The sequence below is a fragment of the Lolium rigidum genome, chromosome 1, assembly GCF_022539505.1.
Source record: "Lolium rigidum isolate FL_2022 chromosome 1, APGP_CSIRO_Lrig_0.1, whole genome shotgun sequence".
NCBI lineage: Eukaryota > Viridiplantae > Streptophyta > Magnoliopsida > Poales > Poaceae > Lolium > Lolium rigidum.
Genome location: NC_061508.1, coordinates 53,576,624 through 53,595,128, shown reverse-complemented (window position 1 = coordinate 53,595,128; position 18,505 = coordinate 53,576,624). Strand labels below are relative to the sequence as shown.

The following is an 18,505-nucleotide window of genomic DNA, read 5'->3' as shown; positions in this document are numbered from 1 at the left end:
GTACCCTGTGGTACGTGATGCTTTTCAACACCGTGCAGCTCGGGTTGGTTCCTTGGTCTCCTTGTAAAAGTTCTTTGTTGGTTCCTTGGGGCCAAGGCCATGGAGGTCTTGTCAGCTTGTTGTGCCCCTCCTTGCATCCTGTGAAGCTTTTCGGGGTTAGAGACCTTCGCCCTATCTCGCCGCTGCTCATTCCCACCAGTGTGGGAGGAGCTCGAATAGTCGAAATAATCATAGTCCCGTGAGAGGTTTCTTCTGGGTGGTATATCCCTCACTGTTGCCATTCCTCTCCCCCTCGATTCTGATCCCGTAGACCAGCTTCCATAGCTTCCAGAAGAAAAGGCCGGCCTTGGTGGAGCCGGTGGCTTCAAGTTTCGTCCTGGTGATGCCCTAAGCCATTCCCCCCATTGTTTCACTTCTTGCTTCTCCGCAGAACAGAGATCCTCAATGTGCACAAGACAGCCACAATCAAAACAAAAATGTGGAATCTTCTCATACTTCAAATCATACCAGGTCCCCTCCACATCATCTTCTGATTCCTTTACACTCACCCCTCTAAGTAGAGGTTGATCCACCCGTACTTGCACTCTAATTCTCAGTTCCTTTCCCCATGCCATACCTTCCTCATCCACGTCAGCTGCAATGTATTTTCCTATCCATCCCCCAATCAGCTTTGCGAAGAACAGATTCATCATGTCCATAGGAAGGTCCAGAACTCTTACCCAGATATCCACCGAGTCAAAAACCATATCCGAAGGCCTGATCGATCCCAGCACCATCTGAAAATCAAACTGCCAAGGGCCGTTGTTCATCGCATGTTTCCAATCCCCCTCCGATGCAAAGCGAACCACAAATCTATTGTTTCCAATATCCCTGAATTGCGCCACCCGGTGGAGCCCCCACGCTCGTGTCATTGCTCTATCTAGGGCACTAATCACAAGCTTTCGCTGAGAGCAAACTTTACCTACCGCCGCCCACCGTGGCCGAGGGATCTGTGCCGAATCAGCCCCACGGATAATCAGCCCAGTGGCTTCCTTGTCCGTAAGCAATAGATCTCCAAGCTTCGCCGACAACCCTGCAGCGAGATCCTCCGCTCCCGGCTTGCCTGGAGATTTTGATGGCGTCCTCGTCGGACCACCACCTCTCCCTGCCGATCTGGACGGGGTAGCCATGAGAAACTAACACCTCCACGTCTCCCGAGCGCCTGGACTCCGGAGAGATTGCACACCAACGCGCGCGAGCAATCTTGCCGTCAAGATCGATCCCGCCGCCGATCACACCACCCGCCAGACGCAAAACCCTAGCTAGCCACGATCGCCTGGATGATCGCCCTAGAGTAACTTCCGTCTTTTCGGTGGACCCACACTTTTGATGTGATAACTGATAAATCTTTGGTTGCAGCTCTTCTGAAACTTTCTTATATGCTATCTCGTGCCTTAGCTCCCAGGAACCTATGTATCTGTGATCTTCGGAGATGAAGCGGCTCTTGCAAGTATTAGATTAGCAGTAAGGAAGGTAACCCCTTGAGCTTCGATTTTTTCAGCAATTCGAGCTGCAAGAAGAGCTAGCGCTTCTGCTTGTAATGGCGAAAGGGCTTTTGCCGTTGAAGCTTGAATCAGGATCTTCTTCTCTGAATTATGTCTGGGTAGTTGACAGTATACTCCCAAACCTGTTGTACGGAGTAACTCTTTCTTGAGAACCTGGAGGTTTTGTTGTTTTCCATGCCACATCGGAGAAGATTTTGCTTCCGTGGATGGAAGATCCGTCTTGATTGTGTCGCCCTGCCTGATATATGGTTTCCTCTTGTGCTATGATGCTTTTCCCTTTTTTGAAACCTGTCCGTCGATAACTGCATGACATCCAACATTTCCAAGTTTCGGTTGATAGCGCTAGCCATCTATATAACTCCATCCCGAATTTTATTCCGAGTACCACGCATGTTCCTGCCAAACTTGCTCGACCGTTAATAAACTACACCGATAATTTTCCAAACAGATCACGGCTGGACGGAGGTAGTATATCCGCTAACCCCTATAATCTCTGCCTGAAGGAATGGTGATGGGATTTTGAACGTTTGAATTTCGCGGCTCTTCGCTTGGCAGCTCCACTAATCCAGGATACATCCGGCCTATTTATTGCCCTCTCCTCTCGTCTCCTCCCCATCCATCTCATGTCAGCATCTCAAACAGGCAGAGAAGAAAATCTGGGAGAGAGAAAAACTCATGGAGATGGCGTACGAGGAGGCCATCAGCATGAGGGAGGAGCTGCGTAGGATCTCCGGCGACCCCATTTTTGTCAAGCCTATGATGCAGTCTAACGTCATCGGAGGGTTCTGGCTGGTAAACAAATGCTCCCACTGTTCACCTTCTCTCACACCGACGACCTTGGCCGGTTGTTGATCTGATCATTTGACACTGACAGGGCCTCCCGGCGGAGTTCTGCCAGCAGAATCTCCCGCGGCATGACACGACGATCACTCTAGTGGATGAGGCGGAAGCCGGGACCGCTGCGTTCTACCGTGCGGATAAGACTGGCATCAGCGCCGGGTGGAGGAGGTTCGTCCTGGAGCACGGCCTGGTTCAAGGTGACTGCCTGGTGTTCCAGCTCATCCACCCGGCAACGCTTAAGGTGAGACGAGTCATTCTACACAGATCTAACAGTGCCTGTTTACCCATGGCCTTCCTTTGATTGTCCAGGGATAGCAATGAGTTCATGTGATGTAAATGGTGCAGGTTTACATCGTCAGAAAACATTGATGCAGGCATGGAGGCGTGAGATTCACGCGCTTGGATCTAGCAGCAGACTGTCGGGAATGCCACATACATTGCCTGAATAATTGAATCGAGTATTTTAAATAGTTTGCTTCCAGGGGATCAACCTGTTTGCTGTGTGGCTTAATAATAAATAAATAATTGTGAAACTAATGCTTAGTTAACATAACTTGTCTTTATAGCTCGCCCATCTAATATTTAGGAACGGAGGTAATACCAACAAAGAGAAACTTCTTGGGGTTTTCAGTTATGACTTTACAAAGATCGTCGTTTTACCACATTCTATGCAGAAGAACGCTCAAAACTCTGTATGGGATGAAAACAAATACACGGGTGAAAAATTCATATATCTGTCAATAAAAGGGATCAGTAAGGTCTCTGCAGCTATTACAAAACAATTGACAAAGGCTTATGTGAAGACTACAACACCAAACATCTAGCCCAACTTTATCAGTGACCGACAATTTTTTTAGGTCTTTACTAAAACACACCACCATATTATGTCTTTGCTCCGTAACATAGTGTCACATCTGCTAGAACATACCACATAGCCTAAAATGGAATGTTTGACTTTTATTTGGATGACCATCATACGATCCGGCTTTCAACAGTTTTTATATCTCTATAATTCAACTTTTGGGTCCAGGAAATCTGTGCGTATCAAGATTTTCACCGAAATCTTTGAAATTGAAGCAATCTCTACCAACTATTTTCGGTTCATCTCTAATTGGATGGCACAATTTTCCATGATCACCAAATTCAGCAGTTCACATCAATTAGGAGGGGAATTGGGGAGATCTCGTGGGGCACGCAGGCCAAGTATCTCTCCATGGTCGTCTGCAGCGTCGTGCTCGAGCATGATGGCGCTGATTACTGCAGCCGGGAGCACCCGTATAGGTCCCGAACAGAGGAACGACACCATGCGACTTTGCGGCTCGTCGCCATGGGGGCCTCAACGGCAGCAACAGATGGTGGACGACCTGGTGATATAGGAGTTGGGGGAGAAGGCGACGGGCTAGATTAAAGATGGGGTTGATGGCGCTAGGGTTTCTCGATTAGCCCCTCGTTAGGCTTCGTCTTGTATGCGGCAGGAAAAAACTGTTCAACAAAGGCTTGTGTTCAACAAAAGCTTGTTAACATTCTGTGAAATGTTGAACTCATGCCATCATATAAGTCTATCTTTCTATTTTGGGCCATACGGTGTGTTTTAGCAAAGATTCCACGAAATTGTAATGATATTTAGCAAAAACATGATTCGGTGGTGTGTTTTTGCAAAGACCAGAAAATAACAGTGTTCTAGCAAATTTAACGATCAGATGCGGTTGGGAAGAACTAATCTGAAAGCCATGGGCGCAGCTCAAAATGCTCTCCTGGTTCGTGCTACACATTACGCAATAGGTGTTGGACCTCGGATCATCTTGCAAGCCCCCGTGGTCTTCCACAAAAACGTAGTACCCCTTATGCTCTCAAACAGCGGAGGACATGAACCACCCGTTAGTCCAAATACCCATTTGCTAGGGAGAGGTTTGCTTCTATGGACTCTCCTGGATGGGTTATACACATGGCCTCTCATGTGCATATGCACTGTTTATCTAATTTTTAAAAAATGTTAAAAAATGTACGAAAAAAATTGCACATATATTTCCACATTCTATGTGCGCAGGCAGTGTGTCACTGAAATCCGCCACTTTTTCGTAAAAAATACAAAAAAATGTCTTGTTTTAGTATCGAATTTTATCTTTTTTACACCGGCTGCACAAGAAGTCGGTTTTTGCTGAAACAACTTCATGAGCATGTAGGATGTAAAGATATTCATGCGACATTTTTATAATTTTTTAATATTTTAAAATATATTTTAAATAACTAGAGCATATGCACATACGGCTCATGAAGTTGTTGCAGGGATCCGGTGTAAAATTTTGAGGACATGTTCGTGAGAAACTTCCATTCCACGTCACTACAGGAATGGAGCTCTACGCCGACGGCCGGCTGCCCTCGGCGTAGCCACGCCTGGCCCTCGGCGTAGGCTACGCCGACGGCAGCCCTCGGCGTACCTCGTCGGCGTCCAGGTCCCTCGGCGTAGCCCGGCCTGCCCTCGGCGTAGAAGCAGCCGTCGGCGTCCTCGCTCTATGCCGACGGTGAAGAAGACCCTCGGCGTCGCTGCCGTCGGCGTCCGGCCACGGCGCGCCGTCGCCGGTTGACGGAGGTGATCCGGACGCCGACGGCTTTCCCCTCGGCGTAGCCACGCCATGCAGGGGCCGTGGGGCGACGTGGCCCGTCGCGAGGCTGCCACGTTCGGCGTCTACGCCGGCGGCCGAGCCCTCGGCGTCCGCATGGGACATGCGGTGGACACGCGGCACACGGCTGGGCGCGGCTGCCGGTGGGAGCATACGCCGACGGCAATGCCCTCGGCATAGGCTCGACCATATGGTCATGCCGGGGCCCTATGCCGACGGCATTGCCCTCGGCGTATGCCCTACCATTTGGTTTTTTCGATTTAAATTGGGTTCCAATTCATCTAAATTCAGTTCAGCAGGTCCAATACATCCAAATACATCGAAATTCATCATCGCTCTCACCAGCCATCATCGCTCTCACGCTCACTCTCATACTCCATCTCTTTCTCTTTCTCTTTCTCTGGCCCACTATCACTATCACTATCTTGTGAGTACAAAGTTGAAGGGTCGACGGGTGGAGGCTCATCATAATTGTCATTCGCCTCAAGTAACTTCTCGAGCATAGATATGTCCTTTAGATCCACCATTGACTCACCACGAGTTTACGCATCGTTCCCGAGGTCTTCTTGAACAAACGGTTCTAAAATATATTCCCCGAAGTCCTGTTCCTCTTGATAGAAAATCCCCTCGTATGTCACGGGGTCAATGTTGTTGTAATCATCCTCAGAGGGAATCGGTAGGTTACCATGTGGCGATACCTGGAAGTCAGGGTGGGCATAAAAACCGTGAAGCCGAAAACCGAACCGAAGCCGAAACCAAACTAACCGAAATCTCGGTTTTTTCCATTAACCGCTATTTTTTCGGTTTCCATTTATACTAACCGAATTAAATTTGGTAGAATTCGGTTTTTAGCCCCGCCAACCGAACAAGACCGAATTGACCGAATTGAGTAACCTACCATCAATTTGTGCATAAACCGATCTGTATGACTTTGGTCTTTGATGTACTAGCTTTTTCTGAATGTAGCGTGAAGCCTGCATAATAGAACACGTCGCTCGAAGTCTTAGCTACCCCTTTTAATCGCTCACGAGTGATGCACCTCTACCACGAGTGCCGCAGCCTACCAAATAGCATCCCTCCATGATTGATGCTCATTTGTCGATTTCTTGCGCAGTTGATGCTTTTTGTGTTGATATGTCAATCACTATTTGCTTTCTTCGTAGATGCCTACTATTTGTTCAAGTGAGTAGGTTCATTTGGTTTTAACCGAAAACCGAACCGAATTTGTCGGTTAACCGAATCTTCGGTTTCCTAAATTTTCATGCCAATTTCGGTTACCATTTTTGAAAACCGAATTTGTTCAAAAACAGCAAAAACCGAACCGAAATTTCGGTTAAAACCGAATGCCCACCCTGACCTGGAAGACGACTTCCCAACCCTTGAGTTCCGCTTTCTGGCATGGGTAGGGCAAATAATAAACTTGCTTGGCTTGGTGAGCCACAATAAAGACATCGGCTCCGCTATAGGTGGTTGAAGGCTTAACTTCAACTAACCCAATGGACTTATCACTTCTCTGTCCACCTATTGGGTCGAACCAATGACACTTGAACACGACGATATTGAGTTGCACGTTCGTACGATTGAATGTCAACTCGTATACACTTTGTAACCTTCCGTAGTAATCAAAGTTGTTGGCTCCTTTGGTGAAGACCCCAGTATTTATCGTTTTGGGATTCGCCGGCCCTTCGGTGCGTCTCCGTGTGGAAGCGAAACCCATTCACATCATACTTCTCATACTTGGTCACCTCACGGCTACAACCTTGGGAAACACATTTCAACTCATCTATCATATCAACGTTTCTCTCACGGCCCTACAAGAACATTTCAAATTTGTTGTGTGCATTAGTTACGTGTAATAAGAGGGACAAGTCACATGTTGCAATGTAAGAGGAAAGGTTAGAAATTACTTTTTCCATGAACCATGTCACAAAGTTTTTATTAATTCCGGGAGCACCGTCTTTCGGTAGAGTGTCCATCTCCGAGGTTTCGGGCAATTCATCATACGGCCACATTTCATCCGTGAATTCGCTGAAAGGAGAAAATAAGCATTAGACCGAGACGAGGTTACTAGCTGCAAAGTAATTTGTTCACCATTTTACCTTACGAATGGGATCACTTCCTCCATGTTCATAAGCACATATAGCATTATACAATCCTTCTCTTCGTTCTCCAATTTATATTTTGTTCCTTTACCAGCCTTGCCACCGGGGAATTGGAATAGTTTTAGCTTGGGGTCATTCTCGGGCACGTCGACATTGTAACGAGTGACCGGGTTATGCTTGAGTGGGAACATCATCGGGATAGTACGTTGTCGCGGCATCTGCCATCTCCCGAAGGCATATTGCCTCAGCTATGCATGCTTCAATCTTGGCCTTGTTTCCAGTTATCTTTCGAATATACTTAAACTCTCTCTCAATACAGAACTGCCAACGAAGCGCACCGGACCACCCAAGAGTGCCTCGTTGGCGAGGTGCGAATGAGATGTGCCATCGGAGTAAAGAAGCCTGGCGGAAATATCATCTCCAAATTGCATAGCAACTCCGACGCTCGTATGTTGTAGCTTTGCAATAACCTCGGGACATATACGCTAGCACGGAGCGTGCGGAAGAAATGGCTCAAGCTGCGCAAGCACTCGCCGGACTTTCTCGGGGATATACCCTCGAAGCATCACCGGCATGAGCCGCTGAATCCATATATGATAGTCGTGACTCTTGAGCCCGGTGACTTTTCCCGTCGAAAGATTAACTCCCTTACTCATATTCGAGCAATAACCATCCGGGAATCTCACGACGTATTTGAGCCACCTGAATGCCTCCTTCTTTTGGATGGAATCAAGGCAGAAGTTGGCATGCGGCTTGAACCAATTCTTTTGACGGCCAATAGGACGCTTCATGTGTAATTTTTCCCTATCACGAGAGGATCTCAATATCGACTCTAGCCTTGACATTATCCTTTGACTTCCCGGGAATGTTCGAGCATGTGTGAAAGACGGACTCCGCGACATTCTTTACGAGTGTGCATCACATCGATGTTATGGGGAAGTTCGAGGTCCTTGTAATACTCGAGCTTCGTTAAAGCCGCCTCGTGAGTCCAGTTGTGCGTTACACCATATCCCTCAAATTGATGGCCAGTTAGGCGTCGCTGCCGGCACGAGAGCACGTAGCTCGGCTTCAACAAGTGTACCATCAAACTTCGGCACATCTTTTTTTTCATGCACAACTTTGCCCTTCTTGAAGTTCTTTTTGTCTTCTCTAAACGGATGCCTCCTTTTGAGGAACCGTCGATTCGTGTCAAACGCAACATACTTGCGACCCTTCTGTAGCCAAAGGAACTCAAGCCGATGCCTGCACACCTGGGCATGGCCACTTACCAGCTGTACACCATCCACCTGTTAGGGCGTACCCGGGCATGTCATGCATGGTATACCGCAACCAAACTCTCATGCAGAAGTTTGTCTTCGATGCTCGGTCGTACGTCAATGTCCCGTGGTGCCAAGAGTGGTTCAAATCTTCCACAATCGGCTGCATGTAGACACTCAAATTCTTCCCGGGTAATGAGGGCCTGGAATGATCGGCGACGAAACATGGTCTTCCTCGTCATTAGGACTCCGGGAGGGAGATTGAGCGGAATAACAAACACGGGCCAGCAAGCGTAATTGGCATTGGACATACCATATGGATTGAAGCCATCCTGTTGCTATCGCAATTCTGACATTCCGAGCCTCGGCTGCCTTAAGGCGGTGTTTTGTATCGAAGTTCTTCCATGCCGTACCATCGGATGGATGTCCCATCTTCAATTTCTTGTTTTCGTCCACGAATCTCTTCCCATACTTGTGCCACGTCATCTGTTTGGCTGTCTCCTCGTGCATGTAAAGCCGCTGGATTCTTTTTATGAATGGGAGATATCGAAGAATCGACTTTGCGGTGCTTGATCGCCTCACTCGACCATCCTTTCCCGTTACCTCTTCATACCTAGACTGCTTACAGATGGGACAGTACTTGTCCTCCGCATACTGTCTCCAAAATAGAACGCAGCCTTTCGGACAACAGTCTATCCTTTTATAATCCATGTTGAGGTCCTCGGCGGACGGAGAGAATCACGGACACGGCGACAAGGAGGTCACGACGGGGCGGTCACGACGGGCCGGTCACGAGGTCGGCGGTCACGACGGCACCTATTTCCATTCAATAAAAAAACAAATTATTTCACATTTCACATTTTCTATTTGTATTTCTATTTCACATTTTCCATTTTCACATTTCACATCTATTTTCAAATTTCACAAACATTTGACATTTCACAAACATTTTCTATTTTCACATTCTACAAACATTTTGTATTTTCACATTTCACAAACATTTCCTATTTGTATTTCTAAGTAGCATACAATACACGAAATAAAAGTTACAAAAAATGAAAAAAAATGCAAATACATGTACCATATATGGAGGCGGGGGCGGCGTCGGGGAGGTAGGGGCGGCGGGGACGACGGGGGCGGCGGCGGCGCAGGGGCCGGCGGCGCGAGCAGGGGCCGGCGACGCGCGGCAGAAGGGGAGGCGCGGGTGGCGGCGTGCGGCAGAAGGGGGAGATGCGAGCAGGGGCCGGCGGCGCGCACAGGGGCCGACGGCGAGCGGCAGAAGGGGGAGGCGCGGGTGGCGGCGTGGAGGCAGTGGGCGGCGGCGTGCGGGTGGCGGCGTGGAGGCGCGGGCGGGGGAAGTGGAGGCGCGGGCGGGTGGGTGGCTCGAGCGGGTCTGGCTGGACCCGCTCAAGTCATACCCTAGCCTATATGCCGAGGGCCGGTTATACGCCGAGGGCAGCCCTCGGCATAGCCCCATTTTTTTATTTTTTCAATTTATTTTCTGTTTTAAATTTTGTTAATGTCAATTATATTTATAAAATATATTAATATAGGTCCATGCTTAGTTGTTTCAATCTTCTACATTCCCAAGCTATGCGTATAATTTTTTTTTACCATATCTTAACTTAATATCTCCGGTAGACGAGACCCTGATTCGCGAGCCCCGCAGATCTACCCCTTTGACTGGCCTCCAAAAACAGTTGACCCATGGACTTTTCTCTTACTTTGTGTTTTGTTAGGTCATTGTAACATGTAGTATCAATAATTACCCTATCTTACATCAATATTCCCTCCGGTAGACGAAACCCTAATCTGGGAGCCCCGCAGATCTACCCCTTTGACCGGCCTCCGATAACTGCTGACCCATGGAGTTTTCTCTTCCTTTGTGTTGTGTTAGGTCATCGGAACATTTAGTATCATCCCGTATGATCCCAAGTTTCTCTCCGGTTCAACTCCGAGGGAGTTCCCCCCTATACATGCAGAATCTGCCTAAGTGTAGTAACCTCCTGTCCGAGAAGCCGGACACACCTGGGGGGGTAGCCTTGGATATAGAACCATCTCAAATCACTTTTGTGCATTCCATGTGGACACACACAAGTTTTGGGGCCCTTCCCTAGATCCGATGCTCGATTTCCGAAGAAACCCTAGTTCACGTTGACCGCGCGGTCTACCCCTTTGATCGCATCCCATCGGGGTCCCCCGGTGGGCATATGCCTCCATTTGAGCTTGGTTAGGTCATAGGTACATTTGGAAACAAGGATCATCCCATATGATCCCAAGTTTCTCTCCGGTTCACCTCCGAGGAGTTCCCCTATACATGCGAGATCTGCCTAAGTGTAGGAACCCCCTGTCCGAGAAGCCGGACACACCTGGGGGGTAGCCTTGGATATAAAACCATCTCAAATCACTTTTGTGCATTCCATGTGGACACACACAAGTTTTGGGGCCCTTCCCTAGATCCGATGCTCGATTTCCGATGAAACCCTAGTTCTGTTGACCGCGCGGTCTACCCCTTTGACTCGCATCCCATCGGGGTCCCCGGTGGGCATATGCCTCCATTTGAGCTTGGTTAGGTCATAGGTACATGTGGAAACAAGGATCATCACATATGATCTCAAGTTTCTCTCCGGTTCACCTCCGAGAGAGTTCCCCTATACATGCATAATCCGCCTAAGTGTAGTAACCCCCTGTCCGAGAAGCCGAACACACACAGGGGGGTAGCCTTGGATATAAAACCATCTCAAATCACTTTTGTGCATTCCATGTGGACACACACAAGTTTTGGGGCCATTCCCTAGATCCGATGCTCGATTTCCGACGAAACCCTAGTTCCGTTGACCGCGCGGTCTACCCCTTTGATCGCATCCCATCGGGGTCCCCGGTGGGCATATGCCTCCATTTGAGCTTGGTTAGGTCATAGGTACATGTGGAAACAAGGATCATCCCATATGATCTCAAGTTTCTCTCCGGTTCAACTCCGAGGGAGTTCCCCCTATACATGCGAGAATCCGCCTAAGTGTAGTAACCCCTGTCCGAGAAGCCGGACACACTCGGGGGGTAGCCTTGGATATAAAACCATCTCAAATCACTTTTGTGCATTCCATGTGGACACACACAAGTTTTGGGGCCCTTCCCTAGATCCGATGCTCGATTTCCGATGAAACCCTAGTTCACGTTGACCGCGCGGTCTACCCCTTTGATCGCATCCCATCGGGGTCCCCGGTGGGCATATGCCTCCATTTGAGCTTGGTTAGGTCATAGGTACATGTGGAAACAAGGATCATCCCATATGATCTCAAGTTTCTCTCCGGTTCACCTCCGAGGGAGTTCCCCTATACATGCGAGTACCGCCTAAGTGTAGGAACCCCCGTCCGAGAAGCCGGACACACCCGGGGGTAGCCTTGGATATAAAACCATCTCAAATCACTTTTGTGCATTCCATGTGGACACACACAAGTTTTGGGGCCCTTCCCTAGATCCGATGCTCGATTTTCGATGAAACCCTAGTTCCGTTGACCGCGCGGTCTACCCCTTTGATCGCATCCCATCGGGGTCCTCCGGTGGGCATATGCCTCCATTTGAGCTTGGTTAGGTCATAGGTACATGTGGAAACAAGGATCACCCCATATGATCTCAAGTTTCTCTCCGGTTCACCTCCGAGAGAGTTCCCCCTATACATGCGAGACCGCCTAAGTGTAGGAACCCCCTATCCGAGAAGCCGGACACACCTGGGGGGGTAGCCTTGGATATAAAACCATCTCAAATCACTTTTGTGCATTCCATGTGGACACACACTAGTTTTGGGGCCATTCCCTCCGCCCTGCTACTTCTCTCCCGCCCTTTTTTCCCGCTCACCCTTTCCCGCTTCTTCTCCCCCGCCCTTTTTTCCCGCCATGATTTCCCGCCAAGTTTTCCCGCCCCACCCTTTCCCGCTCATTCTCTCCCGCCAAGTTTTCCCGCCCACCCTTTTCCGCCCATTCTCTCCCGCCAAGTTTTCCCGCCGTTTCAGCCCCTCGTCGGCCTATATATAGCCATGTCTTCTCCACTAACAGACACCAGCAACATTTCTCCCCTCATCACTTCTCTCATCCAACAACACCACAAAATCCTCCGAGCTGAGCTGCCGCTGAGATGGCTCCTCGTCGCCGTAGCAACACGGGCTTCATCGGCGTTCGCCTGCGGCCTGCGGGACATTTCGTGGCTGAAATCACCGCCGGTGGTACGCGTGTGTGGCTCGGCACCTTCTACACGAAGGAGGCTGCTGCCCGCGCATACGACGTTGCGGCTTGGAGGTTGGCCGGCCGCGCCACGAAATGAACTTCCCGGAGGTCAGGTCTCCGACGGAAGCTCGTAGTCTCTCATCGAGCCGCTACTTCGCTCACGGTGGTGAAGCGCGGCGGTACAGTGTCCGGCCAGCGGCGGATTGATACCACCGAGGCGGACGAGCAGTTCATGGCACGATGGCGCGGAGACCATCCCGGAGCCGTCGAGGCAGAGCGCGCATTCCGGAAGGACAAGCGGACGTACAGGGAGAGAGAGGAGGGCGGGAAAGCGGCAGAGGAAGGCTGCGGTTGAAGCAGAGTACGCCAAAGGAGAGGCGTCGACATAGGGGGAGGATGATGAACGGTGGTCGTGGATCTTCACAACCACCGCTTCAGAGGACACCCCCAGTGAGGACGAAGATTTTGACTTCTCTGATTAATATGTGTGTGTGTCGAGTCCGTGTGTCTAGCGTTAAGTGCTTTATTCGTGTGTGGGTGTAGTTCTTTAAATGTTCTGGTTTGTGTGTGCGTCTAGTTCTTTAAGTGTTTTGGTTCCTGTGTGGGTGTAGTTCTTTAAGTGTGTTGGTTCCTGTGTGTGGGTGTAGTTCTTTAAGTGTTTCAGTTCGTGTGTGGGTCTAGTACTTTAAGCGCTTTGGTATGTGTGTGGGTCTAGTTATTTAAGTGTTTTGTATCGTGTCCGGGTCTTAAGTTCTTAAATGTATCACTTTTCTCTCCAGTTCACCTCCGAGGAGTTCCCCCTATACATCCGGAATCCGCCTAAGTGTAGGAACCCCTGTCCGAGAAGCCGGACACACCTTGGGGGGTATCCTTGGATATAAAACCATCTCAAATCACTTTTGTGCATGCCATGTGGGCACACACAAGTTTTCCAGCGATTCCGACGCTCCGGTGGTCTCAGTAACTTGGAAAACCCTAGGGCGGGGACCCCACACATCTACCCCTATAGCTTTCTCTGTGCGAGGGTTTACCAGTGGACTTTTTCATTTATTTTGCTTTGTTTAGGACATATGTACATGGAAACCATAGGTTGGGCATACTTTACCATAAAATAGGCTCCGTTCGAGCCATGGCGGGGGTTTCCACATACAGATCCTGGATTTTACCAACTGGTAGCCCATTATGCGGAAATCGTCAACGCCGGGTACATCCAAGGTTAGCCAAACCTTACATCACACTTGTACATGTATTTTAGGGGCAGAAGCAAGTTTTCCAACAATTCTGACGCTCCGGTGATCTGTTAGGGTTAGAGTTAGGGTTAGGGTTAGGGTTAGAGTTAGCAATGTATGTGGAAACCCTAGGGTTAGGGTTAGGGCTAGAGTTAGGGTTACGGTAGGGCGGGGACCCCGCGGATCTACCCATATGCCACATCGATAGCAAATGTTGGGCCTAGTGGCTCCGGTTGACCCGTCTGCGAAGAGCGTCACCCATGGGACCTACATATGCCATCTACGAATTCTTAAAAAATAGAACCATTTTTTACATAATTCATACTAGTAAATAAATAATAGAAACATATTATAAAGTAATATGAGAGAGGGAAAAAAATAAAAAAATAAAAAAATCCTATATGCCGAGGGTGGCCGTCGGCATAGGGTGCCCATGCCCTATGCCGAGGGTGGCCGTCGGCGTCTGACTGACGCCGTGAGCGGGCGACGACGGCGCGGGCTGGGCCAGAGGCGATGCCGGTGCTACGCCGAGGGCCAAGGTGACGCCGACGGCTGCCCTCGGCGTAGCCTCCTCTACGCCGACGGTATTTGTACGCCGACGGCCGGCTTCCTGAGCTGCCCCGGCGAGGCCGTACGCCGACGGCCCCGATAAAAAGCCGTCGGCGTACAGTTTGGCCGTCGGCGTCTTCTCCCATTCCTGTAGTGCGTGCAAGAAGCCTGCATCAATAGAGCAGCTAAGGGACTGCAAGCAAAAGTATGATGAATCGATGAGGATGTATATCCAGCGATGGAGCATCATAAAAAATTCGACAGAAAACGTATCCGATGAAAAAAAAATTGACGCATTTGTTGCAACAAGCAAAAGTATGATGAATCGATGAGGATGTATATCCAGCGATGGAGCATCACAAAAAATTCGGTAGAAAACGTATCCGACGAAAGAACAATTGACGCATTTGTTGCATGGATCTGAAGAAGAGACCTAATCGAGGATTTGGGTAGATCCAACCCGAGAACAATAGCAGACCTTATGGAGGTAGCAAATCGCTAGGCAGATGGCGAAGATGTTGTTCAAAATAAACGTCAAAGGTCACCCGAGGAGGATCGCAACGATACCGCCACTTCTCAGATTACGACGGTCCCGACCAAGTGGCGGCTGGCTTCTGAGGAAATAGTGGAGGAAATCATAGAGATGATTATCAGAGAGGCAACGATCAGCGCAATGATCATAGAGATGTGCCAAGATCCAGCAGATAAAATAATCGACCAAGGTTTCCAAGGCCATACAACATATCACCCGAAGATCTTCTGAACGGGCCATGTCAGATGCATTTTTACCTCAACAGCGATGGAAAAAGACAATCAAGCCATCTTCAGAAGGACTGCCAAACATTCCAAGCTTTGCGAAGGAATGCAGAGAACACCAACGCACAATCGGCAAACAGGGGGTATGTGCAAGGGCCACAGAGTGAAATACACCTGCCACCACCACCTCCAATAACCAATGCAAATCAACATCAGATGCAACTTGCGACACCTCTAGGCAATAATGGCGAGTTCATTGACACAACGGGAGCAATGTCGATGATTCAGAAAGGTAGACCCTCGAATAGGGCTCAGAAGATAATCTCGCCCAGGTGTACATGGAAGAAAAGTCGCATCCTGTTGGGGGGATGACCCCCGGTATGCCAAAGGCATGCCAAACCGGATGGTTTGAGCCATCAGGATACCGGTTAGATGTTCGTACCGGAGTCTAAGATAGGCGTTTGGCTGAACAGGTTAAGCCGGTATCCTCATAAGAGGGATACCGGAACCGAATAGAAAAGGTACCGGGCCACCGGAAGGAAGGGCCTGTCGGCGGGACCGGTCAAAGATTCTTTCCAGAGCTAGAAGACAAAGATGAGCTAAGCAAAGTAGCTTTTGACGAAGGGCTGACGATAAAGAGAAGAGTGACGGTCAAAGAAGCCGGAGGACGTCAGCGCCCCTGATTAAAGAGGACTCCGGTGTCAGCTATGATTAAAGTAGCTTTGTAAAGTAGTTTGTCTAGTCAAAGATGCCATTAGGGTTTCTTCCAGTGTAAGCCACCCTCTCCCCTATATAAGGAGAGGGGGCAGCCCTTCTTCACGGGCACGTAGCGAGACCATAGAGAGATCTGTGTACTGAGAAACTTGTAACCATGTTGAGATCAATGAAGCTAGCGATCTAGTAAAGAGTTCTTCCTCTTGTCTCTCTTCTTGTATACCTGCCTTTGGGTGTGTTCTTGAGGAGAGCATCCGGAAGTTCTTCCCATCTAATCGCAAACCCTCCCCCGAATCCTCATACGTCCATTCGGCCCCAACTTAAGCCATCCTATGGCAAGCCGCTCGTTCACCACGACGACGGTTGGCGCCCACCGTGGGGCGAGAAGTGGCGCATCTTTGGAGTTCACATTCGGGCGGGCCTCCTCGGAGTTCGCCGGCGAGCGGACGGTGTCCGCGCTCGTGCGGAACTTCTACTCCATCGATTTCATCAACGACAACGCGGGCTGCTTCGCCAACGGCGGCATCTTCCCCAAGAACGGCCGCATCATCGAGTTCGGCAGCCACCGCATCTACTTCGGCACCGTCCCCGTGCGCCAGCGCCTCTCGCCGGTGCTGGTGGCACCGGACCCGCCAAGATGGCTCTGCGCCGGTCGCGCGCCCGGCAGCGTCGAGGTAATGATGACCGGTGTGGCTGGTGCAGGAAAGGAGGTTGAGGCTGAAGGTGCTGGTCGCGCGGTTTCGACCCGTGCGGCTAAGCCACCGCTGGAGCGCGGCGCAGGCGCAGCGGGAGCATCATCCGCGCCACCGGCAACGCCTCTCCAAACGGCGATGAACGCGCTGGCAACCCCCATCGCGCAGAACATCGACCCGGCAGCGGCTCAAGCGGAGCTGGAGGCGCAGCGCCTGAGGATACTCGAGAGCGGCAAAGACGTCGTCAAGGCGCAGCGCGAGCTGAACCTAACCGTACGTGAGTATAACGCTGCCCATGGCTTTGCTTACGTTAGCGCTCATGCTGCTAGGATACCGGAAAACCGGCTTAAGGCTCGCAATCTAGATCGAGATTTGCGTAAGGAAGTTCTTACCGGCAAAAGTACCTCCGCATCCGTTAGCATTGTAGAGAAACCTAAGTACAGCAACCGGATAAAACAATAAAAGCTGCTAAGGCTGCCGTAGATCTGTGTGATTCGCTTACTGGAGAGGCTCTGGCAAAACAACAAGAGCGTGTCAGAGAGCTGCTAGATGCTGTAGAGCAGCAGAACGCTGAGCAGCTGGTTAAGCTGAACAAGGCTATAGCCTCGAAATCCGCGCGTTCAACAAAGAATGCCGGAAGCAAGTCCCAGGGGCAGGCCTCGTCCCCCCATCCGGACAGAAGAAAAGAAAAAGAGGTGAACGCACGGCAGATGACCGTATATGATCCGGTCCTTGCCGGTAAACAGAAAGCCGGGCAACACGATGCCGGTAGAAAAAGCCAAGGGGCAGAGCGAGGCTACGCCAGAGAAGGGTATGCCGGAAACAAACATGCCGGTAAACATGAAACCGGCAAAACTATCCGGCTGCAAGGGCAGCGTATGATGAAGATGAGGAAGAGATGCCTCCACCAAGGTACCGGCAGGCAAGGGCCGCGGCACGGAACGTTACGATGAAGCCGATTCTAACATACCGGCAGCATACCGGAACCCCTTGGGAGAACGCTTGGGAGAGAGATACTTACCGGAACGGGATGCGAGGCACCGTCTGGATAGAGTATACTTGTCAGAAATGATCGAGGAGGAAGGTCCTCCAGGTCCAAAGTGCTTTGGCCCAATAATCATGAGAGAAAAACCACCAGTTCGCAACTTCACGTTGCCCCGCGACACGAAAACATACGATGGCACTACGAAGCCGGAAGATTGGCTTGCGGATTACGTGACCGCGGTATACGTCGCAGGAGGCGGAGGAACCGTAGCAGGAGGAGGAAACCGGCGTTGGGCCGTGAGGATCATACCATCGTTTCTGGTTGGACCGGCAAGAATCTGGCTAAATAACTTGCCGGCAGGAAGCATAAATGGCTGGCTGGATTTTGAGGAGGCTTTTGTGAGCAATTTCAGCAGCACCTATCAGAGGCCAAACAGGCCGCGAAGCAACTTGCTCGTGCGTGCAACGCCCGAACGAAACAGACCGGGATTATCCGGCCCGGTGGAACACCACAAGGAACTCTTGTGAAGGAGTAATCGAGGCACGTGCCATTGCTTGGTTTAGCAAGTGGGTGCAAAAGAGGTTCGCCGTTGTGGCAAAAGCTGGAGCGGAACATGCCGACAACGTTGGCAGAGATGATACGTGTGGCGGATAACTACGCGTTGGGAGACCCAACGCAGCCGGCAGTGCAACCTGAACCGGAACAGCAACGCCAAGAGCAACACCGGGACAACCGGAACAACAAGAGGAGAGAAGATTTTCCGGATCGAAGGTACGGTCCGCAGCAAGTTGTTGCTGTGCAGGAAGACTCTGATGCCAGTGGCGGCCGAGAGCGCGAGAACCGGATCGCAGCCATGGGCGGGTCCAAAGAAACAATGGGTGGAAAAGAAACCCCGGGTCCGAAAAGAAAGCGGCAAGAACCCGCAAAGTACACCATGGAAGCTGCCATGGATCAACCTTGCCGGTGGCACACACCGAATCCGGCACACCCGTCAAAC

At 50.3% G+C, this 18,505-nt stretch overlaps 1 protein-coding gene across 1 annotated transcript; it reads left to right on the top strand.

Annotated features, from left to right (window-relative positions):
• Nucleotides 1–2,143: 2,143 nt before the first annotated feature.
• LOC124673077 (B3 domain-containing protein Os06g0194400-like) lies at nt 2,144–2,843 on the top strand. Its single transcript, XM_047209210.1, has 3 exons — nt 2,144–2,336; nt 2,419–2,625; nt 2,730–2,843. The coding sequence occupies exons 1-3, from the start codon at nt 2,220–2,222 to the stop codon at nt 2,751–2,753; spliced, it is 348 nt and encodes a 115-aa protein (XP_047065166.1). The 5' UTR covers nt 2,144–2,219; the 3' UTR covers nt 2,754–2,843.
• Nucleotides 2,844–18,505: the final 15,662 nt, after the last annotated feature.